The following is a 16,732-nucleotide window of genomic DNA, read 5'->3' as shown; positions in this document are numbered from 1 at the left end:
GAAAATACCATCAATCAAGCCCAGACAATTTCTATGGATATAGTGTGCTGCCACGACTCTCAGAACTGCACAAAGGCCAGGGTTCAAAGAGTTCAGCTTGCGATGCTTGCACCAATATTTTTTTCCGTTTGCCTCACTTACCTTTTCTTCACGATCAAAACAATGCCGAGGAAGATGATGACAAACAGAAGAATTCCGGCGATAACCCCGGCGATTTTCACAGTGTGGTCTGTCTGTTTTTCCGGCTCGTCGGCACTTGGTTTTCGAGTCGCGCCCCCTGAAAGGCAGCGAAGTCACAGAGGAGCAAAGTTAAAGAAACGTGAAGCCCACATTTATCTCCACTACCTACCTGTAAAAATAACCATACCTCTCTTGGACAATATCATTCAAAGACACAGGTAAAGAGATGCTGGCCTTGAAATTACACTGTGCGAAGATTAACATGTGATCACTTTAACGTGTTCATATTAAAAAAAATTGTGCCATGCTTTAGCAGAAGCACTAACTCACTTATTTTAAATGAGTTTGTATCTCCATTGAAATAGCAGACAGAGAAATGTAATATGAATGGATTAAATGTTCATATGCTGATCCTTAAACAGCAGACAATCATAGAATGGTTACAGCACAGAGCATAAGAACATAAGAAATAGGAGCAGGAGTAGGCCATTCAGCCCCTTGAGCCTGCTCCGCCATTTAATACGATCACGGCTGATCTTCTACCTCAATTCCACTTTCCTGCACTATCCCCATAATCCCTTTCTTCCCTTAATATCCAAAAATATATCGATCTCAGCCTTGAATATACTCAATGACTGAGCATCCACAGCCCTCTAGGGTAGAGAATTCCAAAGATTCACTGCCTGCTGAGTGAAGAAATTTCTCTTCAGCTCAGGAAGTCGCCATTCGGCCCGTCGAGCCTATGCCGGCTCTCTGCAAGAGCACTTCAGCTAGTCCCACTTCCCCTGCCCTTTCCCCCGTAGCCCTGCTAATTTTTTTCCTTCAGGTACTTATCCAATTCACTTTTGAAAGCCACGATTGAGTCTGCCCCCACCACCTTGCAGGCAGTGCGTTCCAGACCCCAACCACTCGGAGTAAAAAAAAATGTTTTCCTCATGTCACCTTTGGTTCTTTTGCCAATCACCTTGAAACATAATTTCGAGGCTATTGAATCTTAAACAAACAAAACATAATTTTTTTTTAATGACTTCTTTCTTTGGGTTATATAGCACCGTGGTAAACCGTGAGATAAAATTCACAATGCTGTCTGGCCCTTGCACAGGCTTTTTTTTGATAAAATTGTTATCAACCCACAAACAGCAGTGGAGCTTCATCAGCTCCATAGTAACTGTCACTCCTATACCTGAATACACTTGCCCGAGAAAAAAAGACAAGTCCTCTATCCACTGTTGATTAGCTAGGACTTAGCCCTCAAATATTTTCCATTAAAAGGCAATCATTCTTCCACCTGTTGCTCCAGTGTCTGAAGGATTGAGATAAGCTCATTTGCCAGGCATTCCATCTCTATTGTTCTTTTTTAAACAGTAGAGTACTTGCCACCTTTTAGAAATCCAAATCGTGGCTCCATCTCGTACGCAAACCGCTATTTCCCAGCAATTTATTCACAAACCGGGCAACTACTGAATGATCACAGTCCTGGCAGAAACATTTAATATCTGTTTGAATGAGATAACTAGCATCGAGCAGCGAGTGTATTGGCGCTTGGAGGCTTTCTTTATCAGCTACCATTTGCACTGTTACCGTATAATGTGATGGAATGTCAAAATAACATTTGTTGAAATACCCTGTCTCTTCTCTAAATCAGTTAACAATGAAAAACGCCAGGGAAAAAAGAATTAATTTTGTAGCACTGAATTAGTTTCTCCTCTTTCCCCCCCCACATCCATCCCAACCCCATTGTATCACAGTATCATACAGCACAGAAGGAGGCCATTCAGCCCATCGTGCCTGTAGAGCTCTCCAATTAGTCTCACTCCCCCTGCTCTTTTCCCACGTGGCCCTGTCATTTTTTTCCTTCAAGTATTTATCCAATTCCCTTTAGAAAGTTGCTATTGAATCTGCTTCCAGCATCCTTTCAGGCAGAGCATGCCCGATCACAACAGCTCACTGCGTAAAAAAAATGCTTCCTCATGTGTCGCCTCTGGTTCTTTTGCCAAACAGCTAGAGATTTGGTCATTTCTGCCTTATTTATTTTTAAGTTAACATATTAAAACATCAATCATCCAAGTAATCTCACTGTTAGAAAGCTGGCTGATTGTCCTGGATTCTGACCTAAATTTCCAATTGCTGGAGTTATATCCCATCTCTCAGTAAAATGCCCAAAGAAATCCTTGGATCTTTCCCTCTTCCTCTCCTGTAGACACTTAACTAAACTGGGGTAGAGCTCAGCTTGCTACCCTTGATAGCCTAGATGCTGGACAGGACATCGGAAGGTATTTGCCCCGGGGCACCCACACTAAAATGATCCTGTTCCCACACAATGTCCGCATGCCAGCGGGGGTCAGTGAATAACGATGAGGTGGAGGAGTCTAGGTTGATTTTCCATTTTTTGGTCTAGGGATAGGGAGAGGCCCACCATCGCCATGCCAACTGTGCTCAGGTAGGTTCAGGCCAGGAATCAAATCTGGTACCTTCTGAAATGCGTGGCTTGGTTACGCACTGGCAAACACAACTGCAAAAAGGAAGTGACTATACTGTGGCTTTATGCAATAGTTTCAAGTTAACATAAGAGCTACAAAAGTGAAAGCATTTTCCATTTACAGTTAATTTGCTTAAATAGTATACTCAGTTTGAACTAAATTGTCTATCAATCTATCCTGACATTACAGAGAAAGCAAAGAAACATTGCAAGTCATTTGTTTCAATAAAGTATCACTGCACATTCTTACACAGTGCACAATATGCAGACTCTTCATATTTTCACATTACTGTGCTGTGTCATAGCTTGGATAACCATGGTTGAAATGATAAATTTGTCTCACATATACAAGAAAAAGAGGGGCAATAAATCATAAATTACATTGGAGAGCATTAAAATGCATTTGGTTTGTGTTGCCGAAGGTATGAAAGTCTGTTTCAGTTTACATCAGGCTTCTTTGAGACAGATAAAGCTGACCCTCTACAACCGTGCCCATAGACCCGCACAAGAGTAAAATATAAAGTAGTTCAGGCTTTACCCAGCACCTCGGGACAGAAGGGAAAAGTCACCACAGTTGCCAAAACCTTGTACATAAGATAATATAAGCTGACATTTAAATGAGTTACCACTTCCATCAAAAGTAGACAAAGTGATATATAAACAATTGAGGGTTTGTACACTAATTAGCTCAGTAATTTCAGGTCTGTCACTTTGGTAAGATCACTTAGAAAATGTTTGACTAATATCTCTCCATTAAAAGAAAACATAATTGTATTTTACATATTCTAAGAATCATTTCTGGTTTTGTTTTATTTAGGCCACATTCACATGTTGGTTTTGATATTTCTGCATGCCCTACTTATCCATATTCGCGTACTGGCAACTATGAATTATAGAAGTTCACCCAAAAGTTATCAGGTGGACATTATTGTTTTGTTCTTTGCCACCACCAATTGCCATTCTGGCACAAGTATCCCCAATCGTACTCAGTCCTCCAAATACTGAAGGATTTACACAGCGTATGTAAATGTACCTTCTACCTCGACCTTAACTTAGTCACAAATGACCTGGAAAGAGGAGAAAGTCCATGCTTGCTATTCAAAATAACGGTATTATTTTTATTTTTCCTCATTCACCTAACCTCATTGGGTAAAGTACCAACAGATTATAGACCTGCAGGACAGTCCATTCTTAAAACAAGGACTTTTTCCCCAAACAAATATTTCATGTGTAATTTGGCAAACATTGTGAACACAAAATGATGCTATTCCACTAATCATTATCATAAAGCATATTATTTTTGAGTGCTGTTAATCTGACCTATGGTTGTTTTACCTTCCAATGTGATACTTTCGAAAAAGATAAAAAAGAAAGACTTGTGCCTTTCATGAGCTTAGGACGTCTCAAAGCGATTTATAGCCAGTGAAGTACTTTTTGGAGTATAGTCACTGTTGTAATGTAGGAAACGCGGCAGCCAATTTGCACACAAAAGCTCCCTCAAACAGCATTGTGATAATGAACAAATAATCTGTTTTTAGCGGTGTTGGTTAGGGATAAATATTGGCCAGGATACCCATGAGAACTCCCCTGCACTTCTTCAAAATAGTGCCACAGGATTTTTTACATACACCTGGGAGAGCAGACAGGGCCTCGGTTTAACATCTCATCCGAAAGACTGCACACCTCCGACAGTGCACCTCCCTCAGCACTGCACTGGAGGGTCAACCTAGATTTTGTGCTCAAGTCTCTGGAGTGGGACTTGAACAATTGTCGTGACTCCCAGATGATAGCAGCTAATCTCCGTACACTCTGGTGATTGAGACCTGCTGGTGTGTACCATCCCACCTTCTGACTCAGAGGTGACAGTTTTTCACAATGAGCCATAGCTGAGACTTTCTAAACTGTCCAAAAAAAGGCCAGTGAAATACAGACATTCGACCATAAGATGCCCTCAGCATATTTGATAAATACTAAGACAGGTCACATTTACAATCCTCAAGCTTTCTGTTAACTTATCTGGTAAATGCACTACCTGGGATGGTACACACCAGCAAGGCTCAATCACCAGAGTGTACAGAGATTAGCTGCTATCATCTGGGAGACACGACAATTGTTCACATTGCTCCTGGGCTCGGCAGATGAAAAATCAGCCAGGATTCATTATTTTGAGCAATCTCAGCCGATTCCTGCGGACATTCACTGGCAGAAGGTTTGGGCTTGGTTGTGGTACTTCCACAGTTGAATAGTCTTCTGACCCTTTCTGTGAAGACCCAAAAATGGAAAATGCTCACTTGGTGAGGGTGGCCAGTGCCCATAGAACGACATCCATTCCTGTGCATCTCGAGGCAGAACAGCCTCCCTGCACCAACCGTCCCTCTGGTTTAACTCCATCAATACCTCATTTTCATAGAAATCTGAATATATTCTTATTTCCTAAATCCTAGATCTAACTGCGCCCAAAGTATTCAAATGGTACTGTTGTCGTCTGTCCTGCAGGCCAATTTAGCAATTTTTTCTCAGAAATATATGCAAGCAAAGACAGTATTCCTCAGTCCAGTCAAGATTGTGTGAAAGGTCGGGATAGCCATACCTCTACGCACATTAGGCCCAATGAACCATTCACAGACAAAATGCAACATGAAAGCATGCAACGGAGAGATATCCTAAGTGCATGGGTTAGTGGCAAACTGCCAAGAGTAGGCACAGCAGGTTCAACTGAATGTCAAGAGTGAGAACAAAATGAGCTTGCTGTGTGGAAGGTAACAGAGAGAGGGAAAAAAACCTCGAAAACTGGAGAGAGAGAGAGTGAGCGAGCGGGAGTGAAGAAGAGGCAAAAAGAATGGCATGATGACTGGTCTGTACTTGAACGTCTGACCTGTTAGTTGGTTGTCGCCTGCAGCAGGGGCGATGCCAATGTATGGTGTTGTAAGCTGAGTCACAATTATCGCAGCTAAGGCAAAGGAAGATTTCCAGGTCAGCATGCATGAGAAAAAAGCCAGACTGAAGCTAGACTAGCAACAAGTGTTACTTAGCGACCATACTCCTCTATACATGTTACTATATATCTAAGAAAATGAGCATTACAGACAATGTTATATGTGAAACATACTTTGTTGATAACCCATTTCTTTTGGATACAAAATAATGTCAACACCTGCATCAATTTATTAACCCTTAAAGAACTACATCTCTTCCTAAAGACATTCCAAGCAGAAGAAATAATTGTTCCACTGACTTCATAACTTACCTTAATGTAGGTATGGTGCAAAAAAATTTCATTGACTTTTTCTCATTTTTATTCAGATATTTCCCCACCCACCCCTCTAGATCCACTTCTCTTGACCATGTGCCAATCCTCACCTAAGAGCACAGGCTCCATGTCTCTGCATTTCAACTAGAAACCAAGCAAGAGTGGTTCACATTAACCAGATCTCCAATTTCTCTCCTTCCTCCAACATGGGCAATGCTTTGCCTCTCTCCCCTTGCTCAGAACTTGCCCGAGGTTAAAGGTTCTTGCCCAATTATTCCCGCCACCTCCTCCTTGTATTAAATATTCTCCGTCTCATTCATTGCTTTGTTCTGCTCAGGATGTGCTCACAACAACCCAGCTGAGATTGGGAACTTGTTCTATGGGGAATCATGGACATCACTCCATATCCTGTTAATCTATAATACAGCATGTTATTAAACCAACACTACTGTAATTCTGGTCTATAGTTCCTTATTGTAATTATCTTCTAATGTTCCCCCTCATTGCCTTCTGTAAGCTAGCTCCTCAAAATAGCTCCTTTTCTACTGGCTGGACGGGTTGTCCGAGTCACTGGCTTTTTCCCAGCTGCTGCCAATCTTACTCTGTGACTGGCAGTTCAAGAGGTGAGCTTTTTGTAGTGAACAGCAGTCTAGTGGCCCAGTGTAGTGACAAAATTCTTCCTAATTATGTTTCTGATGGATTGATCGAGGAGCCCCGAGACGCATAATCATTTTATACTACTGTGCTGCTGCCTCGTCACCTCAGGTTTTAAATCACGCTATTGTGTCCGTAGCTATAATGATCATTTCTTTTGTTTTGCTTCAAACAGCGCTGAACTAGAAACCAAACGTCTTGAGAGTTCTTTTTCTTTTTCCATCTGAGTTCATTCTGCTTTGAGAAAAAAGTTTGGCAATTTGCAATGGATATTCTGCATTTCATGCACCAATACAGCACGAATTAGGATTGCTAATTGACCTGGCAGGTTTGATGGCATTGTGCAACTTTGAAATGACAGTGCGCAAACTTGTTGACATTTTTTAATATATCACGGTTACGGTAGTCTTTCCAGATTAAAGGCATTGTTCCATCATGCCACTCGCTCTTAATGTTATTCACACAGCCATTTTAAAATGACCACCTTCGTTTTGTATGAAGCAATCAAAGGTTGTCCATCGAATCACTGGCCCTGCTTGGAAGCCCGTAAAAATAAATCATAACTTTTTGATTTAGCCCTATTCTCCTGGCCTCTCTAGAATGTGCTAACCACTGCAGGATTATGGCTTCCCGAGCGCCAACAGCCAACCAGTACCTCACCTGAATGACTATCTTTCACACGTAACCCTAGACAGGGATGCAATATCCTCCAGGGTTTCTCCCACTCGCCAGAAGAACCGCAGATAAATGGCATTTACTGTGTCTCTGGGTTTCCGTGGCTCTTCCATTGAAGTTAAGGCTCAGAGGGAGAATCCCCCCGCCCCGCCTCCCCCCCCCACCCCCCCCCACCCCGCAGAGTCTTTGTGTTATTTAACCATGGAGGAGATGACAGCTACGCCCTATTGTCCATACAATCCTTAGATTGCAAAAGTGAATGCAGGCTACTCAACTGTTGCCACGGCTGAGGTCCATGTAACTCAGCGCAGAGCTGGGATAGAATCGTGGGACTTGCCTGGTTTGTTTGGCTCAGTATCCCACTAGCCAGTGCTTGCACCCACTAAACCTACAGACGGGTTGACCAATGTCATTTATACACACAAGACAGATGATGAAAGGTTGGAACTGAGAGTCGTGTTTCAACGCGCCAAGTTTCCTGCTCCTATCACAAACCATTTCAGGATTCAGAAGGTGGTTTCTTTCAACTTAAAAGTGGTCCTTTGAGGCTTAATAAAATCACATTAAATGGATACCTAAGTATACCATGAAAATAAAGCAGAAAAAAAGTCAGAGAATTCACTGGGTTATTGGTACACAATCATACTCGAATGCATCTAAAAAAAAATAATCGATTTATGTAAAGCAGAGTGCTGTTAAGCAGGGAACAACTCCTTAATTATTAGAATCATTTTCAGGCATCCAAAGAAGGTAAAAAAAGGATTAATATTTTCAGATACAATATTTTGAAGTGTGGTGCAATATTAATATTTATAAACCAATTGAAGTTGCCCAAACAAGTTGATGAAACCTAAAACAAGATGCAAATTCTGCCTAATTAGGTAACAAACAACTATCAAAGAACGTAGGAGCCATATTAAGGTATCATAGTATAAAGTAGTCATGACAAAAGTAAACATTTGTATCAAAATTCTGGCTGTCTAGAATATACACATTGGCACATATTTCCAACACCTTTTTAATGAGAAATAGGTGAATGCTATGACAGGTCTGTGGTACAAGAAAGTGAGAGAATGAAGACATACCTTTTGTGGCCACCCGGACGCAGTCAATTTTGGTTTCCTGTGACAAATTAAGAGGAAAAAATGTAATTTCTGGCGCTTCAGCTAAAGCAAACATAACTCATCACCAATTCTATTTAAAATCCATCGATAGGATCGACTTGGAGGAACAGCAATGTGTTTGGTCACATATTAACAATAGCTCTGAGCACATTCAGCGTGTATCACGGCAGCTGTTGACAATTGGAATGAAATGTACTTGGCATTTTAGATAAATACTTCAGTTAACGTTTATCTGCACAACAAAAGAAATTAATTGGCAAAGGGGGCGAAGAGCCTTCACTCCAGCAACTCATTGACCTTGGGTGCTGTAGAGGGAAGGCGTCACAACAATATATCTGACAATTTCAACAAAAAGAATCGACGGGGCTTTAGAGTTTGGCAATGTAAAAAGGAAGCCATTACTTTGCCTGGTAAAAACACTCCCTGACTGCCATAAATAGGTTCATCAGAAGCAAATTCTAAGGATTCAGGGAACAGCCATAAAGATGAATATGATCTGCTTGACTATGTTTCATAATGTTTCCTTTACTTAAAATGAAGTCACAATGTAACAGACAAGCACCAATTGTCTTTTTGAAGTATTACAGACATATGTAATGTTGTTTTGGGTAGAAGGAGCTAACAGTGTTCAGAATCGATTACAAATGAAGCACTTAAGAACATAAGAATATAAGGAACTAGAAAAGGTCATTCAACCCATTGCACTCGTTGCTTCCAGATCACATAGATGCACAATCTATCATGCACTCGACCCAAACCACTTCAGCTACAGAGGGAAGATGTTGCAAGGTTTCTCCCTGCACCTCAGCCCAAATGGTAATAACAACAACTTGCATTTATATAGTGCCTTTAAGGTAGTGAAACATCCCAAAGCGCTTTACAGGAGTATTATGGGATAAAAATTTGACACTGAGCCGCATAAGTAGAAATTAGAGGTAGGTGTTAAATGAAACAAAACTCCAAAATTCTTCTGTCACCTTGCATTCTACATAAACATTGTGGAATAATTTTCCTTTACGAACACATAATAACATAAGATATAGGAGCAGGAATAGGCCATACGGCCCCTCGAGCCTGCTCCACCACTTAATACGATCATGGCTGATCTGATCATGGACTCAGGTCTAATTCCCTGCCCGCTCCCCATAACCCCTTATTCCCTCATCGATTAAGAAACTGTTTATCTCTGTCTTAAATTTATTCAATGAACACATTTTCATGGTCCCTGCAGTTCAGAATTTATCTTATTCCATATAGCATTCAATTATATATCTTTTGGCTTGAGTTTTGTTTTAGATAGGAATCCTGCGCTTTGATAAAAAATATCAGTAATGAGGACTCGTCTCTGATGCAACTAAGGCCAATAAGTATTACTTTTTATTCTGCAGCTCACGTGTGGGTGAAGTTTGTGATGGACTGAGCAAAGAAAGGGTAACATAGCTTCTGCTAGCAATAAAGTAACAGTACATTTTATTTAAGGATGCTTGCTATGGAAATAGATAAAGATCCAGCTAAAGAAGAAGTTTGAATCATAGAAATTTACAGCGCAGAAGGAGGCCATTTGGCCCGTCATGTCTGTGCAGGCCAAAAAATAATTATCCAGCCTAATCCCACTTTCCAGCTCTGGGTCTGTAGCCTTGGCAGGTTACGGCACTTCAAGTGAATATCCAAGTACTTTTTAAATTCAATGCAAGATATCTGATAGCCACAATCCCTCACATGTCCAGTTCACAAATGTGCACTCTGAGAATCGGAGCGATTTGGGTATTTGGATTATGACAGCTACGGGGAACAGAGGAGAAATAATACAAAACAAAAAAAAAAAAATCAGGAAAAACACAACAGGTCAGTGAGCATCTGTGAAGAGAATAAAATAAGTCAATATGGCATCTGAGCCCCAAGAGGTGAACATGCCCAGTAATAGAACCAGAAAAAGGTTGGGCCGGGGGGAGAGGGAAAGAAAGAAACAAACAAACACAAAAGACATGTGAGTGTCAGCTGTGGCTCAGTGGCGTCTGAGTCAGAATGCTGTGTGTTCAAGTCCCACTTCAGGCACGTGAGCACAGTAATCCAGGCTGACCCTGTAGTGCAGGGAGTGCTGCACTGTTGATGGTGAGTCTTTCGGATGAGATGTTAAACCGAGGCCCTGTCTACTCTCCTAAATGGACGTAAAAGATCCCATGGTACTATTTCGAAGAAGAGCAGGGGAGTTATCCCCAGTGTCCTGACCAATATTTATCCCTCATCAACATAACCAGAAAACAGATTATCTGGTCATTATCACATTGCTGTTTGTGTTGTGGGAGCTTGCTGTGTGCAAATTGGCTGCCGACGTGACGACACTTCAATACTACTTCATTGGCTGTGCAGTGCTTTGAGGTGGTCGTGGAAGGCGCTATATAAATGCAAGTCTTTCTTTTTTTCTTAGCTGATGTAACAGATCATCTCAGTCAAGGAATGTAAAAAAGCATGCAAGAAATGGAAAGTCATTAGCACCTAATGCTAATTTTTCCAACTTTTAAAAGTTTGTGCCCCAAATGGGCTGCTCCTGAATTTCTCCCCCCAAGATTACTTAGTAATTTTGCATTAAAAATCATTTACCCACTATACTTGTCAATGTAATAAAAGATGATGCTGGTAAAACATGCAAAGAAACAAGTTGACATTGCTCTCTAACTTTCCTTAAGTAACTTGGCCAACATTTCCCAACTGACAAGGAGTACACGAGACACTCAGTAAAAACATGGTGAAAGATCAGCATTTCTGTAAGGTGTTTATAACAAAAACACCCCAAAGAATTAAAAATATGAATTAACATTACCTGCTAATTATCACCTAAAGGTAAAAATTTCATGCGATTTATATACAAGTGCATCAAAAGGAATACTATTTTCTTTCAGTGTCTCCTTAGATCTGTTAAATGCTGATAGGCAATTGCTTTTAAGTTTGCACTACTTTTTAAGGAATATTTACACTTCTTATGAGGAGAAGCAAATGGAAATAAATGTGCACAAACTGATATTTTTAATTCGTCCATTTTTGAATTATCTATCTCCCTTCTCTGATTCAGAGGATGTGCAAATGACCTGCTCTCATGCCTCACACCAAACCTCAAAGACAAGGAACACCCAAGGTGACTCAGAATCCTAATTTCCATCTCCTCCCATGGGGAAAGTCTCTCTTCCGCTTGGTGTCTGCCTCACTGTAGCTCCATTGAATTAGCTGAGTAAGGAATAGGGGCACCATACTGCATTTTACTATGCCACGCTGAAGCACGTATAGTACTAACATGCAATGTCCCTGGACTGTCAGACCAATACTGACCCAACTTTTTTAAAAAAGCATAAATTATCTATGAACAATCTAGAAACTATGGGCCCAAGTTTCCACATGATTTGCGCCTGATTTTTAGGAGCAACTGGTGGAGAACGGACTATCTTAGAAATCGCAATTCTCCACATTTTTCTTTCTGCAGTTCTAGTCAGTTAGAACAGTTTCACTTTGGAACAGAATTTTTTCTTCAAAAGGGGGCGTGTCCGGCCACTGACGCCTGATTTGAAAGTTTCCACAGTGAAAACGTACTCTAAACTAACTTAGAATGGAGCAAGTGAAGATTTTTGTAGAACTGAAAAAACCTTGTCTACACATTAAAAAATCAGGCGCAGGTTACAAATTAGGCGTCCGGAATGAGGTGGGGGGGGGGGGAGTGGGGGGGGGGGGGGGAAGGGAAGTTATTAAATTCTATAATAAATCCTTAGTTATACTTATACAAATATTATACAAATAAATCCAACCTGAATAAAAATTTATAAGCAAAGAAAAGATTAAATAAACCATCTTCCTACCTGTGTGAAAGTGCTTCCGCCAGGGAGAATGCTGCAGGATGCCTCACAAGTTGAGGCAGCCGTTTGTTCGACGGCAGGGGGGGGGGAGGAAGCCGTTCCAGATGGCGGGCGGGGGGGGGGGAGGGAGGGAGGGAGGGAGGGAGGGAGTGCGGGCCCGACCGACCGACCGAACGAACGCAGCGGGGGGGGGGAGGAAGCTGTTCCAGATGGCGGGCGGGGGGGGGGGAGGGAGACAGTGAGCAGCCATTTCCGACGGCAGGTGGGGGGGGAGGCTGTCGGGAAACGGCTGCCTCAACTTCTGAGGCTTCCTGCAGCCTTCTCACTGCTGCAAGAAGCCTCAGTGCTGATGTGCTGATGGCAATGTGCTTTTATTAAAAATGTTCAAAAATTAAACAGCTACAAAGAACTACAAAAATGGCCGAGTGCCAATGTTTCCTTCACACTGCGCATGCGCAAACGCTCCAACGCGCACGCGCAGGGTTTCCAGCAGGAAAAAAACTAATTTAAATGGTACCCGCCCCCTCCCACTTACAAAATCGGCGCGAGTGGTAGGCTCCGCCCCCCTGGGCGCCGCGCCAAGCAGACATGGAGCTGCAGGGCGCTCCAGAATCGCGCGTTTTTTTTCCGGCGCCATTTTCGGCAGGAAAAACGGGCGCCCAACTCGGAGGGGTGCCCGTTTTTTATCGTGTGGAAACTTGGTGCCATAGAAACATAGAAATTAGGTGCAGGAGTAGGCTATTTGGCCCTTCGAGCCTGCACCGCCATTCAATAAGATCATGGCTGATCATTCAACCTCAGTACCTCTTTCCTGCTTTCACTCCATACTCCTTGATCCCTTTGACCGTAAGGGCCATATCTAACTCCCTTTTGAATATATCTAATGAACTGGCCTCAACAACTTTCTGCGGTAGAGAATTCCACAGGTTAACCACTCTCTGAGTGAAGAAGTTTCTCCTCATCTTGGTCCTAAATGGCTTACCCTTTATTCTTAGACTGTGACCCCTGGTTCTGGAACTCCCCAGCAATGGGAAAATTCTTCCTGCCTCTATCCTGTCCAATCTAGTTTTATATCTACGTCCATTTGGCCGACACTGGTGACTTAATTAGCTATTGAGTTGTGATGCCCTTTTGAAGCACAGCAAATTTCTCCGACATAAATCTCCAACAGAACTCTGTGGAACGTGAACTTTGTGGACAACAGACTAGGTCTGGGTCAGAGTTGGCTATATTGCACTCTCACAGTTGCCTGCCTCGCACCATTTACTTTTGTGCATCACACTTGATGATCAGCCACTTGGGCGAGGTGCCATAGGATGGCCAGCTTCTGTACGACTGCAACCTATCGTGAGTCGGCACCCTCAGGAGCAGAGGAGGAGAAAACTGGGAGGATGGTGAAGCTTCAATAAAGAGTTTATAATTGACCAAACTTAGGGGGAGAAATTGGGGTCATTTGCACCTCCCGTTAGCGCCCCTGGGGGCTTTGCGACCGAGCATGGTGCAGCTAAAGACTCCCGCTAAATTCGGCGGGTGTTTAGTACTGGCGCTATGACATTGCGCCCCGATCTCTTGCGCCCGGAGAACGTGGCGTCACCGCCGTATGCGTGCCCCGAGATTGGGTTTCGCCCCTGAAGCTGCGCTGGGCGATGACAACGACAGCTTCAGGGGACGCGTAGCGGGCGGCCGGCCGCTACCGGGGCGGAATTTAAAGGGGTGGTGGCCGGCTGCTCCTGAAACAAATCTCCTGTTTTCTTTTCTGCTCTGGTGCTGCTTTGGACGTGGAGACGGTGCTGCGATCGATCAGCCTGAGTGCCCGGCTGATCGCGCGGCACCCCCGCTCCCCGGTGGTCCAAGTAAATGGGTTCCCAATATGCAGAGTGTGCAGCTTGGGCCCTTCCCTTTAATTCAGGGAAGAGCCCCTCGTATGCGGCACCGCTACGCGGCCCAGTGCGTAGTGCTGCTGAGCCGTACGCCCCGCCTCCACCCCAGAAAGGAAGTGGAACACTTTATTTAGTGCTTCACTTCCTTTAGGGGATGGTAACCCCAATTTATCACGAGAGGTAAGACTTCTGAACCTGGTGCATAGTCTCGCGAGTGTCAGCGCAAAGGGGACAGTACTGAATTTCCCGGCCTAACACTCTCTTACTGGTTTTCTCAGGAACTATGTTATCTCATAGTGGGCAGGGAACCAAATGAGCCAATTTGAACAAAGCAGATACTGTGCTTCTTGGATGCAAAGAAGGAATTAGCTATATTTCAAACAAACCTGCTTAACAGTAACTGAACTGCTGGATCACTCACTGCTTACCAGGCCCCATAATAGAAGTCCTATAAACATAGAAACATAGAAACTAGGTGCAGGAGTGGGCCATTCGGCTCTTCAAGCCTGCACCACCATTCAATATGATCATGGCTGATCATGCAACTTCAGTATCCCATTCCTGCTTTTTAACTCCCTAACTCCCTTTTGGCCCTTACGGCTAAAGGGATCAAGGGGTATGGAGAGAAAGCAGGAAAGGGGTACTGAGGTGAATGATTAGCCATGATCTTATTGAATGGTGGTGCAGGCTCGAAGGGCCGAATGGCCTACTCCTGCACCTATTTTCTATGTTTATATGTTTCTATGAATATATCTAATGAACTGGTCTCAAAGTCTGGGTACATGATAAGCACAGGTAATTACTAAGCCGTTGCTCGAGATGGATCTGTACCCTTTGAGTCAATGTTCAAGCTAGTTGCTTTAGAATTGCAATTTGCCTTGATATACGTGGTACTGCAAATGTTGTCCTTGTGTGGTCATTACAAACATCTGCATAAACATAACCACCAAGGAGCAGGTCATAATCTGCCAGCGTAGGAGTGAAAGGGCTCCATCTCCATTGGAGAATGGCACGCCAAGGTTTTTTTTTTCATTTTTACATGAAGTGTATGGACAAACAGATGGAAGTACATTAACTAAATAAACAAAAATAAAACAAACACTGGACATTTTATGGTTGCACCCAACCGTTACAGCTCTAGACACTTACCCCATTGGCTTTGCTCACTGCCTGAAAGTAAATGCTGTAACTCTTATGAGGGAGAAGTGGGGCATTCCAGTAGCCATTGTATGTCTTGTTATCTCCAATGGTAAAAGGTTGGGCTGCTTGAAGAGCATCCGGTGGAAATTCAGCGGCAAAGTAATGAGGGGAGTCTAAAATGGAGGCGTTATGGTAGGTGACGGGAACAAAGTAGCAGTCCAGAACATCAGTGGCCTTCTTGGTCCTGCGTGGACGTTCTTCCTCCACAATTACCTGGTAGGCACTAAAAAAGAAACAGAAAAAAAAATGAACTGAAGCATTAACAAGATTCATTGACAATAGCAGGGACCTTCCTGAAGATAGAAACTCCTTGCATGTAGGGGCGAGCCTGTTTTGGAGTTCTAATTTGATCCATTTTTGGGATATTTTGACCCATTTTCCCAAGGCCTTGGTTGGATTTATATTAAAAATGTAACCTTTGAATTAAATCTAACTCACAGCAACCCGAGGATGGGTACAATGTGCATTTTAGCGATATGGATCAGTTTATAGCATGTTGCTACTCGATATTACTTTGAACTAGGACACGAAGAGTCAGTTGATTCATCCCGACTTGTCAAGATAGTTTCATTCATTCTGAGAACAGCAAGAGCTAAGGCTGGAATTTCCTGGATCGCATTTCTGCTGAAAATAAGCCATAATTATCTCTCGTTTTTATGCCGATCTTGCTGATGGCATTCACGCTGAAATTTCCTCAGAATCTTTTTAGCATATGTCACACGATTAAAAAAATTGTAAAACAAGCGGGAATCAGTGCAAACATTTGGGCCCAATGAAATAGTGGGGATCCAAGGGACTAATAAGAGTGAGGAACTTAAAGTAGTTTATATAAGTAGAGAAAAAGTACTTGAGAAACTAATGGGACTTAAAGACAACAAATCACATGGACGTGATGGTCTACATCCTAGGGTTCTAAAAGGTGGCTGCAGAGATAGTGAACGCATTGTTTGTGATCTTCCAAAATTTGCTAGATTCTAGAATGGTCCCAGTGGATTGGATAGTGTTATAGCGAAAATTCTCCCCTAGGGCAGCGGCACCTGTAGCATAAGGTTAGAACTAAATATGTAACTCTAATACCATAAAAATGGCTACCCATGAAGCCTCAAGGGATTTCTGTTAGCTGAAATAGACCGCATTCCTGGAAACTGATAATTGTTGTTTCCCACACACAGGAGTAACAAGCAAACTTTGCAGATGTCTCTAATCAGCCAGGCCTCCGACAAAATGTTCTGGTGAATGTTAGGACAATACGACTCTGTAACAGGATTAAGATAAGGAGGCTATCCAAAGACAGCACCCAAGGACAGTAAGATACGGGGGGCCTGGACCATGTTACAAGATACATGAGTCATTCCTAGCAACACACCCCTTAGCAACACATCTCTTGGCAACACATGAGTCACTTTACGTTTAGAGACTAACTCTATCTATTGGTGTAATTGAATCTA

General features: G+C 42.7%; 1 protein-coding gene across 8 annotated transcripts in view; it reads right to left on the bottom strand.

The window, feature by feature from the left end:
• The window catches only part of LOC139277433 (receptor-type tyrosine-protein phosphatase mu-like), a 1,220,924-nt gene that overhangs the window by 329,470 nt on the left and 874,722 nt on the right, over positions 1–16,732 (bottom strand). For 5 of the 8 annotated variants that reach the window (XM_070895883.1, XM_070895900.1, XM_070895892.1 and 2 more), the window contains exons 12-15: positions 15,234–15,507; positions 8,324–8,360; positions 5,535–5,609; positions 142–277 (exon numbers count right to left, since the gene is read on the bottom strand). In XM_070895883.1, coding sequence (XP_070751984.1) covers positions 142–277; positions 5,535–5,609; positions 8,324–8,360; positions 15,234–15,507 — 522 coding nt within the window. The remainder of the gene's footprint in view (positions 1–141; positions 278–5,534; positions 5,610–8,323; positions 8,361–15,233; positions 15,508–16,732) is intronic. The other 3 variants (XM_070895926.1, XM_070895935.1, XM_070895944.1) reach the window with 1 other exon arrangement.

Source organism: Pristiophorus japonicus, chromosome 1 (genome assembly GCF_044704955.1).
Source record: "Pristiophorus japonicus isolate sPriJap1 chromosome 1, sPriJap1.hap1, whole genome shotgun sequence".
Taxonomy (NCBI): domain Eukaryota; kingdom Metazoa; phylum Chordata; class Chondrichthyes; family Pristiophoridae; genus Pristiophorus; species Pristiophorus japonicus.
This window is presented reverse-complemented; position numbering and strand designations above follow the sequence as displayed.